This window comes from Cavia porcellus, unplaced genomic scaffold (genome assembly GCF_034190915.1).
Source record: "Cavia porcellus strain 051 isolate PalLab524CR breed Dunkin Hartley unplaced genomic scaffold, mCavPor4.1 scaffold_23, whole genome shotgun sequence".
Lineage (NCBI taxonomy): Eukaryota > Metazoa > Chordata > Mammalia > Rodentia > Caviidae > Cavia > Cavia porcellus.
Genome location: NW_026947506.1, coordinates 8303531 through 8318993, shown reverse-complemented (window position 1 = coordinate 8318993; position 15463 = coordinate 8303531). Strand labels below are relative to the sequence as shown.

At 40.7% G+C, this 15463-nt stretch overlaps 1 protein-coding gene across 6 annotated transcripts in view; it reads left to right on the top strand.

Moving 5' to 3' along the window:
* Parg (poly(ADP-ribose) glycohydrolase) overlaps window positions 1-15463 on the top strand; it is a 105486-nt gene that overhangs the window by 56160 nt on the left and 33863 nt on the right. For 5 of the 6 annotated variants that reach the window (XM_063233778.1, XM_005002049.4, XM_013148597.2 and 2 more), the window contains 4 exons: window positions 805-884; window positions 5613-5673; window positions 8961-9036; window positions 13043-13190. In XM_063233778.1, the coding sequence (XP_063089848.1) occupies window positions 805-884; window positions 5613-5673; window positions 8961-9036; window positions 13043-13190 (365 nt within the window). The remainder of the gene's footprint in view (window positions 1-804; window positions 885-5612; window positions 5674-8960; window positions 9037-13042; window positions 13191-15463) is intronic. The other variant, XM_063233779.1, reaches the window with a different exon arrangement.

Below are 15463 nucleotides of genomic sequence, written 5' to 3'. Positions count from 1 at the left end.
AAGAGTAGTTGTCCATTACATCAGGTATAGCAAAAACAGAATATTGAATAAAACAAAGCAGTCAGAACAAAGCAAAGCAGTGAGAACAATTTTGGATTTCAAAGTCAAAATAGAAGGAAATCCCCCATATTTGCTGTATTACATACTACCATCCCCCCAAGAGACGCTCAGACCTCAGACCCCAGGCCTGCAAAATCAACCAAGCAATGCAAACATTTAGCTGCTTTGTGTACCATGGTTGCCATCAACCCAGCCTGTCTTCCAAACCAGTTGCTTGGGGTAGGGGGAGATTGGGTTGATTCTCAGCCCCGTCACAGGAGGTGCTGACTTTTCCTGGAACCCACCCGCCTTGTGTGACTTAGCAGAAAGGTGGGCTAGTTGCCTTCTAGGTGGGTCTTCCAAAGTCCCAGCATGGACAGTTCTCTAGATGTGCTGACTTTCCCCTTCCTCAAATGCAGATTTTCTTCTCAGATACCATTTTTGTTCATTTATGTAACTATCAAGTGGTGTTAGGCGTCCTAACTAGGTTTTGCCATGGGGAACTGGCTGTTACCAGCTGGCCCTGGTTGGCCACGAGGGACTAGATGAGAAGGGTGGTTGGGGGAGCTGGGGTGAAGTGGTCTGGGGTGCTGTCTGACGGGAGCAGCTTCAGAGGGGCCTGGCAGGCAGACCCCAAAGCAGTCTTCCAGTTCTTGCTCACAGAAGGAACGTCCGTTACATGGCAGCAAGGCAGACTTAGGCCTTAGGAATCTTTAAAGCATTTTGAACCATCCTCCATCCTCTTTTATTTTTGGTCTCTTTCAGATTGTTTGAAGGACGCTCATCAAGGAAACCAGAAAAGCTTAAAACACTCTTCTGCTACTTTCGAAGAGTCACAGAGAAAAGTAATTTTTTTTCTTCTTACTGTAATTTTCCTTGCTGATAAGAACAGTTCAGGTGTCATGAAGGAACATTCTGTGTTTAAAGAACAACTTCTGCCCAAACTAATGTGTTATGTATGTACACTAACTTTAACTCAAAATCACATCTGTATCACATATACATCAGAGGCTTGTTACGTGTAAAACCAGTAAATTAACACTTTCAAAAGAAAGTGTGTCCCTGGTACAAAAAGAATGTGTTGACCAGAATATACATTTTAAATGCACTTTATTTAAAGAAGGCATAACCAGGTGCTGATACAGGAATAACTATAAGCTGATGCATTGATTTTTCTGCCCATTCTTTCTTTCTGTTCCTCCTAATCCTTTGTAGAGTTCTTGTAAAATGAGTTAGAGGTTTGCGTGTCTTTTCTGTTGTGCCTTAACCTGGCTTTCCTGATGGGAGCCCTGGGAGTGGTCAGTGTCCAACACGCGCTCTGGCAATGAGCAGCTGAGGACCCACTACCAGCCCTCTCACCTCAAGCTCACTGACCATCGCCAAGTTTCTTAGCACCTGCCTGCTTGAGTTTTCTCATCTATACAGTAAGTTAATGATAATTATTCCATAGGGTAGTTGGAGATACTAAACAAGAAAATACATGTTTAGTATTTTCATTATTATCAGCACATAATACATTGGTCAGATTTTCCACTGATAAGACATGGCACCAACACCTACAGTTTAAGAGTGGAGAGGTCTAACTTGGCTTGTGGTTTCAGGGGATCCAGTCTGTGGCCACCTGGCTTCAGGGCAGACACACCACGATAGAAGAGTGTGGTGGACTCCGAAGAGCAGTAGGGACCAGGGTGCAAGTCCATCCCAGTGGCCAGGCCGCAGCTCAGTGACCAGCCAGCAGACCCACAGGGGTACTTCATTTACCTTCTAGGCATTTCGTAATGCAGCCAACCTGACAAACCAGCATTGCTGGCCACAGGTGACCTTCCTACAAGTCGTAGTCTTGGAAACAACAGCACTTCATGAGTTTTCACTTGTTAACCAAGTGGATCAATTCTGTTTGTGTGAAATGAGTTCTTTCCATTCTGGTCATCAACTTTGGATTATTTTAAGCCACGTTTTAGAACGATTCCAAGGTCATTTTTCTCACATCTGTTTAATCCCGGCATAGTAAGCATTACATGTTCTTCCATTGAATGTGACATTTTGGGACATTGTTCAAGTTTTTCAAAGAAATTAGCTATCAGGATTTTCACATTTAAGGAGAAAAACAGATTCTTCCATAGAGAAATATTAAACTCGCGATTTACTGAATTTTAGGTCTGTGCCTTGTACTGAATGAAATATTAAGGAAATACATGGATTATTTAGAATTTTGAAACAAAATCAAATTAGAATTTGTAATGATTTGTTAGATGACTATTTTCTTTTCTCATCTAAATTTAAATAAGATTGTTAGAAATCTGAGTTTACTTTTCTGTCCTGAGAATCAAATCATATTTCTTTTCTGAAAGGTAATTTGCCTTTCTGTGTTGTAGGATTTCAAGTAATTTGCAGGAAAACCTAACAGGTTGTTTTTCTCAAGTAGAAATATATATGCCATCATAAGTCTTGGGAGTTAGATAGAAGAAATAAATTATAATCAGACATTTTACTTTCTGGCTTTTTCACTATTCATGGTAATTTAGTTTTTCATAGAATGCAGTGAAATGTTGCAATAAGTTCTCAAGATTTAAAAGGAAAAACTCCTGGGCTGGGAGAATCTGGTAGGAGCCCGGCCACATGGAATGATACAACAAATGTCTGCATCCATCGCCACAGATAAGTGAGAAGTAAACCTGGCTGTGCAGGAAAGGGACAGTCAGGAAACTCATGAATCCCAGCTTGGCCCTGGATAGAGCAGGAAAGACGTCTCCTCTGGAAATCTGAGCCACAAACCTCCTACAGCAGTTTTAGAGTCCTCCGCCCCTGTCCACAAAGGCCTGCCGCAGAGTCAACTTGGGAGTCCCCGGGGCAGTGCCGCTAGGTGGCAGCAGCAGCAGATGCCATCCTGGAGAAACTTGGACCTTCATCCATTATAAGAGCTGGTCCTGAGGAGAAACTCAGTGTGTGAAGCAGGGAGAAAGCTCGCATTTTTAGAATTGATAGAAGAAAATTCCATCAAGACCAACTTTTCAATGCTGTTAAACATCTAATGATATATTCAGGATGAGATCTCGAAAGATTTTAGCGCCTTCTGAATGATTTTTAATATAATCTTAGATAAAGTATCTTACAGTTCTCATATTTAAAAACCAGTGATCCATATAAAGTATATACTGCGATTTTTTTATGAAGCATTTTTTAAAAATTTTGTTTAAGGAGAAAGAAAACAGAAAAGGGGTACAAGTTATACAGAATTTCAGAAAAAATAAACAGTAGAAAATCACTAGTTAATAGATTACATATTTTCATCTTAGAAATAGTTGTTCAAGTTACAAAATTAAAGCATATAAAATGGACATTCAAACAGTGAAACTGCAAACAGTTCTGTTCAATGATCCAACAAAACTAGGTAATATGGTTATCTATCTTATACACTTAAATATACATACAGTTATATCCTTTAGAGCACTTTCTTTTCCTCTCTTTTGTATGATGACAATTACACATTTTGGGTTTTATTACTCCCACAGTTCTTACTACTTTTTTTGAAGAGAATAAAACCAAATTTGACATAACAAAACAGTCAGCCGAATCAAAAGGATGGACATAGTACATAATGAAAAAACAGAATACAAGGCGATCAGCAATGGTTCCCATATATATTGTGATTTTTATTAGGCATATTTGATTGACCAAAATATCCTAAAGCGCAACTTGCCTTTTAGTGAGAAAAGCTAACACACATTCTCAGAGCTTCTGCTAATCACAGCTGAGGAAGCAGTCCTGCCTTTCCCTCCTTACCATCACGTGTTTGTTTATGGATTCCTCTTGGTTTCTTAGTGTATGTGAAGGACAGTTAATGTTTATTCTTTCTTGCCAGCTGTCGAGTGATCAGATAAGCATTAGCTTCCTGTTAATGAATTGTTTCATGGTATTTGGATTGTTTAGCCTTTTCTGGTTTTTCAATGTGCTGTCTACTTGTCTTACAGTTAGGCCTTAAAGTTTGTTTTCTAATACAGCCACTCGAATGGTTATGAAGTTGTTTCACTGGGAGCAAAGAAATGCAGGGTTGTGTCCCTGGGAGGGAATCGTTGCAGGCCTGCACAGGCCTCAGCAGTTTCGTGACTAATGGTCCTCACGCCTCTCTCTCTGTCTCTCTGTCTGTCTGTCTGTCTGTCTGTGTCTCTGTCTCTGCTTAAGAGCTCCTGTGTGTACAACGAAAACACAGAGTAGCGTGGCCTTTTCAGTTTTTTGATTTAAAGCAGACAAATTATTTCTGGACAGCTTATTTTTTGCTTTTTGCTACATCGTAAAAAATAAATATAAGATAAATCCTCTAAAAATATTGACTGTCGATAACATTTTATTTTTATCCTTTCAAACGTGTTTCCTTTATGAGAATGTCCTTTTTCTTTTAGCTCTTCAGAGCACAGTAATCCCTCCTCCTTCTCAGGCACTTAGAAGTGCAGCAGTCGCCTGTTGTGGAAGCTGAGGGTTTAGCTGTGCTAAGTCGGAAGGACCTACTGAGGATTCACTCTTAAATCTCAGACATTTCACTGTACATACATGAGTGTCTTTTGCCTGTCATTTGAGTACAGGGTTAAGGCTTTTCCTACAAAAGGAGTCTGTGAGTTACAATTCAGTTTTGTCATTGTGCATAAGCTTTTCCAACACTGACTCTTTTCTGATGCTTGGGGGATAGTTTTTAGAACTCAATAAAAAACACCAGCTCTCAAATCCAGTAATATGCTGTTATTTGTGTGGCTGTTTTTATTGGGTGGGGGGCGGGGGATCAAACTCACAACCTCACGCTTGCCAGGCAAGCACTTGAACAGTATAGTTTTATTTAATAAGGGCATACTATCTTGTAGAAGAAGCTCCTACTCTGAAGATGATATTATTTTAAACAAATATTTTTTCCTTCAATCTTTATTTTTATTAGGACATGTTTGCAGTGCATAATGATTGCATTCTGCGTGGGAAGATGTAAATCAACATCTTCATCCTTTCTTATCCCCTTCCCCTTCTGTCTCTCCTACCTCCCCAGTTCCTGTTACCTGCCTTTTGCTTTGCTCTTTATTTATAGTTTGGGTTTCTCATCTGACAGCAGCTCTGCTATATATAAGCTTGTGCGTTTCTTACTTCACTTTACGTTGTGATCTCAAGTTACATCCATTCTCCTACAGGTGACTCAAGTTTGTCCTTCTTTATGGCACAGTAATACTTCTTTGTATGTAAATGTCACATTTTCATTATCAGAGTCAAGATGATGTTGTGCAGTAACACCCATTTCCCTAGCATTTACACTATACTAGTTACTGTAAGTAATACAGAGATGATTTAAAGCATACGGGGATATTATGCAAATTTAAGGAACTTGAATATTCCATGGATTTTGATATCTACAAGTAGTCCAGGTACCAACCAAACATGGAAGGACAGCTGTCATAACTAGACCTAGTATTTGCTCATTAGTTTTATAGCCATTGTTAGACTTGTTCTGAGTGTGTGTGTGTGTGTGTGTGTGTGTGTGTGTGTGTAATTCAGGGTTGAAACTTAACCTTGTGTGTTTTTTTTCCTTGTGTCTATAGAACCGACTGGGTTGGTGACATTTACAAGGCAGAGTCTTGAAGATTTTCCAGAATGGGAAAGGTAATAATTATAAGAATAATCTTAAAATTATTCCTAAAATTAGAAGGGCTCTTACTGTAAAAGGAGTCTGTTTTCCAGCCTTGGAATTCTAATTACCCTAGAGTCAGGGAGTTTCTTATATATTAATTTGTAGACCTCACTATCAGGAAAGCTAGATCTTTTAATAAAAAATCTACAACTATTTGATTGCTAACATTTTTGCCGTAGTTTTGTCTTCTGAACCAAAGTTTTGTTTAGAATTAGATTTTATGTGTGAAGACACTGACACACCAATATTCAAATATTCCTCCTTACCCCCTGTTTTAATTACTATTTATATTTTATGGCTTTTATTTCTCAAATTTCTCTGACAAAATTAGAGGTTTTTTTATCAGTTATTATCTGGCATTTGCCTGAGTGGTACGAATTTTGAAGTTTGCTTCTCCTTGTGTACTACTGAGATTTTGCAGAGGTTGCTAACTAACTGGGTTTTTAAATTTATTATTATCTAACAAGACCAACACTAACAGCAAACTGCGTTAATTCAGATTTACAAGACCTTTTTACCCTGAAAGAGGTAACCAGTTCCCTAATCTAGAGCAAATCCCAAGACACGTACAGAAGCGTGAATCAGCCTTCCAAGTACCCATGAGGACATGCTCAAGCATACTGTATGCATATTTTAACATGCAGTTAACTAGTACCTCTCATTTTCACTTTTTAATAATTTTATCATTTTTCATTGTTTTGCTTGTAATTAGCAATGAAACAGAATCACTTAAGGGAAGTTAAGTTGGGAAGACATGCCTGCTTAGTTAGCTTTCTTGTGATATTTTCATCTATCAAAAATGTTTATTCATGAGGTGAAAGAAAACCTCTAGAAGACTGAGTGCATGGTTGAGATGATTATTAGTAAAAGCAGGTAAGACTGAACAACCAGAAAAGAGGAGAATAAAACTGAACCAGATGAGAGAACACATGCAGGAGTCTGGACTTGTGGCCCAGTAGAGATGAGAGGGTTCCAGCAAACCATGTGGCCCAGCTGCCTGAGAGAAGCACCAGTCTGCTGGGGAGTGCCTTCAGCAGGCAGAGCCGGCGCGCATCAGGGCTGGGACAGTCCAGGCTCCACCTCAGCCCCTCCAAGCCCCTCCACTGTTGCTGCCTGTGTTCATTCTGGAAGGGTAGTTAAGTAAGTTCGGCCTTCTAATGTGTATTTAAAATGCCCTCCTTCCATGTATCATGTAAGTGCTTTCTTGACCCACTTTACCAATGAACACAAGCCCGTATGCTCCTGTGATGTCTGGATTCAGTACCTGCATTTGGCATTCATTGGGTTCTTTTAAACTATGGTACCTAGAACAAAAAGTAGCACTCCGCTGTCGTCTGCCCCGGAGCACAGAAGACGTCTTTTTCTTCACTCTTCTGTTAGCCTCTACTAGGAATCCGGATGCTCCATCCACTTTACTGTGGTGTCATTTTGTAGAAGATTCACAGGGCTTTCCATGTGCACTAACACTGCAGAAGGACATCCATTTTACATCGCCATGTGGGAGGGAAGAGATGAAAATGGAGACTGGTGGCAACATGCCGTGTGACTGAGACAGCATCTCTGGGCAGCATCTCTGCCCCTGAGTGAGACCAAGAAAGAGTCTTGTTCATGCTGACAGTCAAAAATCAAATTGGTACCTTCCTTAACTCACTGTTTCCCTGATCTCTCTTCTGCTTTGTGTGCCTCATAGGGAAGTTAGAGAATGTCATAAAGACTGGCCTCGCAGACTCCACAGAACCAGAGGCATACATGAACCCAGACAGTGAAAGAGATGGAATAAGAGAAGGGTCACTGGTGTCTCAGAGAGTGTGGGCTCTCCTAGGGCCAGGAAGTGGGGTTTTCCTGAAGCCCCCTTTGCTGGCGTGTTGCCATTAGCCTGTGATGATCAACAAGTATCTTTTTTTTTTTTTTTTTTTTTTTTTTTTTTTTTTTTGGTCTTTTTATCGGTACCAGGGATGGAACTCACGACTGCCTGCTTGTAAGGCAGGCGCTTATGCCGCTGAGCTAAATCCCCAGCCCCTGATCAACAAGTATCTTAGCCAGGCTTAGCAGAGGAGTCTGTCTTCAGTTCCTAGGGCAGGCAGTACTGTAGAGGATTTGCTGGGCTCAGAACAGGAGACTGATCTAGAAGTTGAAGGATACTTCAGACAAACAGAAACTCGAGCATTGTGTAGCTGCAGTGGTAACTATAATGACGTCTCCAGTTTCGGTCATGGAGAACATTTGCCAACAGATGGAATTTGCGTTTTTAAATTTTGATAGACAGTAGGAGAGTTCTGCCTTCTCTATCCTCCAGGTCACCTCCCTCTGGATAAAATCATTAGGAAAGCAGAACCAAGAAATGGAAGTTTTCAAAAAGCAAACCTATGCACTTTGTGCAAGCGATTGTGTACTGTTTTTTTAAAAGCTCTAGCATACTGATTAAGAGGTTAGGAGTTGGTTCAGATCTTTGCTACTTTGTTTACTGGCTAGAGTGAATTAATTTGCTTTTCTTTGTAAAAAGAAATGGTAATGAGGCTATTCTGAGAATCATAGGAGTAAATACAAATAAAGCTCTTAGAATAAAATTTGTACTAAATTACATTCTTAAAGTTCTCGGTTAGCAGGAGGAATCTGCGCCAGAAATGGGTTTAGATACATTAAAATCAGTAAACACTGCTTCCCTAGCTAGTTAAATTGTTTTTTGAAAATCTGATCACCCATTTTACAAAAAGTTATTAACTAAAGTTAGGAGTTTGGATCCCATCTCTGTTACATTCAAGTATAATTCATATTTTTTATTCAATAAGCCACCAAGGGGAAATATCTAGTAAGGAAATTACAGCATCATCAAGTAACATTAATATGGTGAAATTGGTTTTAAATATATATAAGGTCAATACCTCACTGAAAAGAAAAGGAAAGAATTGTACCCTCTGAATGAGTTGCATTGGTCAGCCTTATTAATATAAAAATGCCACAGATCAGAATTTCTCAGGCATATATTTTCATTAAGACAACTTTCCCCAAATACAGTTGTCAGACAGAATAAGAACCCATCTGAGAGTCATGTATGATTTATTGCAGATTTTCTATATTTTTCCTTAGAATGTCAATTCTGGGATGACTATTATGTAACTTAAATATATATTTTTAACAGATCTCAATAAGGAAATGTTGAAGATATTATCAGCGTTTAGTAGCTGCTTGTAGTTTCACAGTTATCTATAGTGAAATACTTACTTTAAAAATGAGTAAAAAGTACCTCTTCCCGTTGCAGGTGTGGAAAACCCCTGACGCGGCTGCATGTCACTTACGAAGGCACCATAGAGAGCAGTGGCCGCGGCATGCTGCAGGTAGGGGACGTTCAGAGTGTGTGTGGTCTTCTGTCCAGCTCTGGCAGCAGAGGAAGCTGAAAAGCTGTTTATTTGCCTTCTAAACTTACTTAATGCAAAGAAGCCTGATAGCAGAATGGAGAAAACACCAGACAGATGGCTGTGACAGCCTTGGCGATGATGTTACTCGCCAGTGTCGGCTCTCTGTGTCTTACGTGAGCCCCTTCAGAAAGCCTTGACAGAAAGTCACACGCCCAGGACCACCGAGTCCTTTGGTTCAGACACTGATGGTCGATTGACAGTGGAGGAAGTTCCAGCTGTGGTCTTGACGGGCTGTCACCAGGCAGTTTCGTGTCTTTCTTTTCTTCGAAGGCTCTTGCTCTGCCCCAAATGGTGGCAAGCTTGCCATGTTTTTCTGCCACCAGCAGCTTTGTTTAGGTCTAGAAGGCAGACACTGAAAATTGATCAGAAAGGCTTCCCATCTGTAACAGCTTTAAGCTCATGAGCCAGCTTGCTAATCCTTGCCAAAGAGCAGGGAATTCTGTCTATTCTTTAGTTGTTGTCATTAATTCATTGCTGTGTTACTTTTTACAAAATTTAGAAAAGGAAGTTAACAAAATACAATATATATCTAGTTCTAAAACGTAGCACCTAAACTGAGCATGTTGGATTTTCTTTGTGATTTATAGTGATTTTTTTAAATTCACTAATCAGAGATGAAATGTTTGTTTTGTGTTTTTAATCCTATTTAAAAATCATTGTTATTTTGTTTTGTTTTGTTTTGAAAGAAGTTAGGATATCATCTCAACACTAGGAATAGCTGATTTTTCCTCTTGAATCCTTCTTTGAAGGATTCAGTCCTTCTTTAATCAGATCATTAAGCATGTGTCAGGAAATACCCTGATTTGGGTAGACCGATTTATGTGTATTTATAATGTCCACATCCCAAGTGACGAATGACAGGTTCTTTGCCTTTTATTTAGATGTAATTGGCATTAAAATCTTTATGGGAGCAAACTGTGTTATAAATCACTTTCTTCCAGTGTTTGAGTTTATAAACAGAATTACTTATTAGTAATTTGTGCTATACTTAATACATTGTCTATTTAATCATGTACTTTGTGTCTTTAAAAAGTAATTTTAGGGGCTGGGGATTTAGCTCAGTGGCATAAGCGCCTACCTTGAAAGCAGACAGTCGTGAGTTTGATCCCTGGTACCGATAAAAAAACGAAAAAGCCAAAAAAAAAATAATTTTAAAATGTTTATAGAATTTTTTCCAATGAACATCTCTTTCCCCAACATGTCCTTTTTTTACAAAATTGTTTCCTACTTTAACATCCTGGTAAAACCAGGGAGTCTCAATACATGAGACCAGAACACAGCCACTGCTCGGGAGCACCCCAGTACAGTTACACGAGAATCGTGGAGCTGCTGTCAAGGTTGGGGTTCTCCCCCGCTCAAGATGTATCACAGCTGAAGCGGGAGACTGTGCTGGAGAGAAGAGCCCGGTGGAGGCTTCCAGCACTGTTCGCTGTTTTCCCGCCCCGGCCCTGCCTCGGCAGGAGATCGGGGAGTGTTGGGTTGCAGCGCTGCAGAGCTCCTCGTGTAGCACATAAATTACATTACGCTGAATGGCAGCCACAGCAGAACCTCTCAGGAGCGTTATCGTCTCTCGCTTTTCATCAAGTTATAATTCAGAAGCTGAGTAATATGAACAAGTAGCTTTACCGAACAGAGACTTGGAAAATGCTTGACAAAGTATAAAGAGCACTCAGATGCTTATTTTATGTACTAGAACAGCTTTCTCACATTTCATAGAGAGCCTTTTATTAAGAACTTTTGTGAGTGGTAGAAACTTTGGTTTTCTTAAAGACCCCTGCTCTTAGAGGCCTGCTGAGGTTAGCATACCTGGTTCTGGGCACACCTTTCAAGTGATGAATGTCATTGGCCTTTTATCAAAGAGCACGCAAGAGCAGGCACATTGCATGTATTTCATGCTTGTTTTCAAGCAGTACAGCAGTTGGGTAGAGCTTACCTTATTTCAGTTGTGTTCAGGACCTTATTCCAGTGAAATGCAAGTGGATCCTTGGGGTCTCGTTTCCGTTCACAGTAGCGCTCAGTCAGGCGCTCAGTGCTGCAGGCTCCGTTCATGTCTCGGCTGGGTCTGCTGTCTTTACTTAGCCACTGCCCTATTTGAGGCCCTCGTAATACTTGCCCAAACTATTCAGAAGCCACCAAACTAACCTCTTTTTTTAAAAATTTTACACCCTGCTAGATCATTCTGTATAGCCTGGGTTATCTTACTAAACCATAAGTCCATTCTGCAAATTTCTCCCAGAGCTTTTAAAATTGACTACAAATTCCCTGGACTCCAGGCCACCTCGTCACCACCTGTAACCTCTCATAGAGTCCCCCACGTCACAGGCGCCTGCTTACCTTCCTGCATGCAGCTTTTGACACTTGGTGTCCTCTGTGCCCTCGAGCAGCTCCTCTCAGCCTGACATCAGCTGATTCTGAATCGAATGCCGTCTCTTCCTCCCATGCTCGGATTCCGAGTGATGTTGTCATGTGGGGAATCACAGACACACTGACGGCTCTCTCCAGAAAGTCTTTGCCATGCTGCTTATGGGTCTGGCTCCCAGGCACACTGTGTGGCCGGTGAGGCCAAAACCAGCACTTCTTATTCATCTTTAGTCCTCCGGTTTCAGCACAATACTAGTAAGTATTTGCTGAGTGGAGTAGACTAAGCTGTGAGTCACCCAGTGCCTCAAGACTCAGATGTAGTAGCTAACAGACTCAAATCTGCAGACTAGTTTTGCCAAAATTATTTTTCTGTGTCAGTTTAAGAAACTCTGGGTTGTTTTGTTTGTTTAGTTTTTTGTTGCATTTTAACATTTAACATAAAATAAAAACCCAAATACATGATTCTTAATAACAACTCATTTGAAGAATCTGTCAGTGGTATGCTTCATTATTTTCTAGTTTTTTGTGGTGGGAAAAAAAAGACAATTTTGCTCTCTATTCACGTGTGCCTTTTCACAATAAAAGAGCGAAGAGTCAGACCCCTGTTGTACTCTTATAAAACTGGCTTCAGATAATGATTTAACATCAGTTACTTCAGAGAATAGGAGCAAGTTGAAGAGATCTTACATTTTATAGTAGTTTGGAATCGAATGCACACAAATATTACGACTCTATATCACCTGAATCTTTATAGTAACCTAAGACAGAGAGGGCCACCATTGTTTTCATAGCAGAAATGGTGGCACACTCAACTCGTCAGTTGAGCGTGAAGACTGTGCACTAACTCTTTAGGAAAATGGGACTCGACACGTACTCCACGTAGAGTTTTTGTGGGACCCCTCTGTCGCTCAGAGGTGGAGCACTTGCCTACTGTATGTCGGGCAGTTTAGTTCAGTCTTTGCTCTTTATACTGAATTCTATTTTTCTTGTTTTACTAGGTGTATTTTTTTTAAATATTTGGTTATCTTCATGCAGTTTGAAGTTGAATTTAGGACAAAAATTCCATTCCTGTATTCTTCCACAGAAGAAAATAGGTTACCCCAAAGAGTCGATTATTAAACTTTTTGGTTCTTTGAACAAGTATTCAGTTACCATTTTGTATGAGAAGATATGAATGTTTTAAAGCCATTTAAAGTATAGAAAGAGAGCTGAGGGGTAAATGTGGGGAAATGACCTTTTCAGCCTGTCCAGGTAAAGTCCTTTTTTTGGGTTATGGCTTTGGGGGCACAAATAAGAGTTATAAACTAGAGTGCGGTGCATAATGTTTTGCCCAGAACCTCCACTTCTACCTGTGTTGTGCAGTTTGGGAATGCACAGTGTGTGCAGGGATGCTGCCTGCCATGAGGCAGGAAGGGTACAAGCAGCTGCCATCCTCCTTCCTGGAAGACTGACGGGAGGGGGCTGACGTCCGTGTGAAAGTGGAGCAGATGAAGGACGTGTGCCTCTTTATCACACATGTGTGCATTGTAGACCATCGTTTAATATGCCACATTTCCCCAAATAGGTGGATTTTGCAAACCGTTTTGTTGGAGGTGGTGTAACCAGTGCAGGACTTGTACAAGAAGAAATCCGCTTTTTAATCAACCCTGAGTTGATTGTTGCACGGCTATTCACTGAGGTGCTGGATCACAATGAATGTCTTATTATCACAGGTTAGTGTGGGAGTCCGGACAGTGGGGTAGTTGTCCTCGTCTGACTGTCTGAAGAGTAGAGGCTGCTCAGGTGAGCTTTTCTCTTCCGTGGGCATCAGCCCGGGATTGTCTGCATTGCACTTGCCTTTCAAAGTTAGTACGGCCTCATCTTCCTGAAGTGTTCTGAGTGTAGATCTTACCCCGTTTTGTCTTCCTTAACATCCTTCTCTGAGGAACAAGGGTAAAACTGTTCAGTTGCTCTTCAATTTAAAGTTTTATGATATAATAATTCTCTTAAAAGAGGGTAGTGATATACTTTTGAGAATGTATTCTTTTGTTATTTTCCCTTATATTTTTAAGTGATTTGTTTCTGTTAAAAATAAAAAGTGTTTAAAAATAAGATATATATATAGATATTTGTATATATGAATGAATGACACAGTATCAGTATTTGGGGAAGAATCAATGTAACAGTGAACTTTATAAAAGAGAAGTAAATCAGTAACCTAATGTTTATACTAATTTCTAATACTAAAAGCAAAAATGTGATTGTCTTATTGCCTGTCCTAGATTTCTTTAAGTTAATATGGAAAGAGTGACATTTAATCAAATTTATACTTTGGAGTTCTTATGGAGATTTAATTCTTTTGTTTTTAATTTTCTTCAGACCGAGATAGCACTGTCACATTATTTTCTTGTCAGTGAATTGCAGAAAGTTAATGCTGAGCTAGTAACTGACCTCTGGCCACCATGTAAAAGTTAAGCTTTTTATTTGAGTACCTGACAGAACATTCTTACATGTAGGCCGTCATACCCCACCAATTGTCAGTACTTTTAATTCCTAAAAAAATGCATTCGTGTTTTCATCTTAGGCTCTATTGTTGCTTTGAGATTAGTATAGGAAAGTAAAACATTCACTTGGATTGCAGAATTTGGTTTGTTGCTTTTCCAAAGATTGCAGTGGAAACAGAGCCAGCCTCTATGATTTATATAAATGTATACAAAACTGGAATTATCTCTACAGAAGTACAAGGCAAAACTAAGCTCCGCAGTCGTGTCCTGGAGCCACACCCTGCCTGCCTCGGGTGCATTCGCAGGCAGCTTGCAGCGAGTTTGTACGTTCTGTCCTTAGGTTTTGTTTCCAACATTTTTTCAGGTCTCTGTTAAGTCCAGTGTCAGTAACTGTTAGCTGCTTTTTTCCTGGGTGAGATCCATAGTCTTCTTTGCATGTCTCACATATTTTTGTTTTTGTTGTTGTTGTTGTTGAGAACTGAACATTTTAAATAATGTAGCAACTCTGGAAATCAGATTTCCCTCTTGTTTGTTTAGTGGCTTTCCTAAACAAATTCTGCGGGGTCTGTATTCTTTCTTGTGTGTGTCACCAAAGTCTCTGCGCAGGTGGGTTAGTATTCAGCCAGTGATTGTGCAGGTTTCCTTCACTGCCCAGCAGCCAGCGAGTCTCTCAGCCTGCCGAAGTGCTCTGCGTGAGGGGGCTTCCTTTCAGCATTGCGTTAGCTGGCTGATGGCTGTCTTGCCGTCACTTCCTGCTTGCTCAGGTTCTCAGAGTCAGGCAGTGAGGCCTTCTCAGGTCTTTCCTCGTCACTCACACAGCTGTGTGCATGCATGTGGTCTTCAGGATTCCCAGGAGTACATTGGAACCTTCCCGAACCCTTGTGGACATCCCAGTCCTCGGCTTTTCCTTGAATTTTGCTGGTTTGCCTGTTACCTGCCCAGCTGATGACAACATCCCTGGCAGCCTCGGTGCTAAGTAGTTGCCTGTGCTTGTTTTTTTCCAGCTCTTGAGGATTTGGCTTTTCACACCCCGCAAACCAAGTCCAGGCAAATAAAGTGAGGTCTTGCACTGGATTTAGCTCAGTGGTGTAAGTACCTGCCTGGCAAGCGCAAGGTCGTGAGTTCAATTCCCTGTACCCTAACACCCCCCCCCCAAAATAGGAGTAAAGTGAGGTCTTCCAGGGAACCCCCAGATGGGCCTACGGTGACAGCCCTGTCACAGTGGGCATGAGGAGCCTCAGTCCCCTCCTGCATCCTCTGGGGGCACTGCTGGCTTTCACCAGGGCTATGGGCAGTTGGTTTTAAGGCAACCACAGAGCTTGAGGGAGTGGGGGGGGAAATAGGGCAAATAAAAACACCATGACGCTTGCAGTTTGTACCAAGATTCCCCCAGTTTTCTCTGAGTAAGCACTCCTGCATTGCGTCAAGGCTTTCTTTGTTCACACAGTTGAATCTCAGTTTTCGGTGTTCTTACTTTGTGGCAAGATTTCCAAAACTTTTTA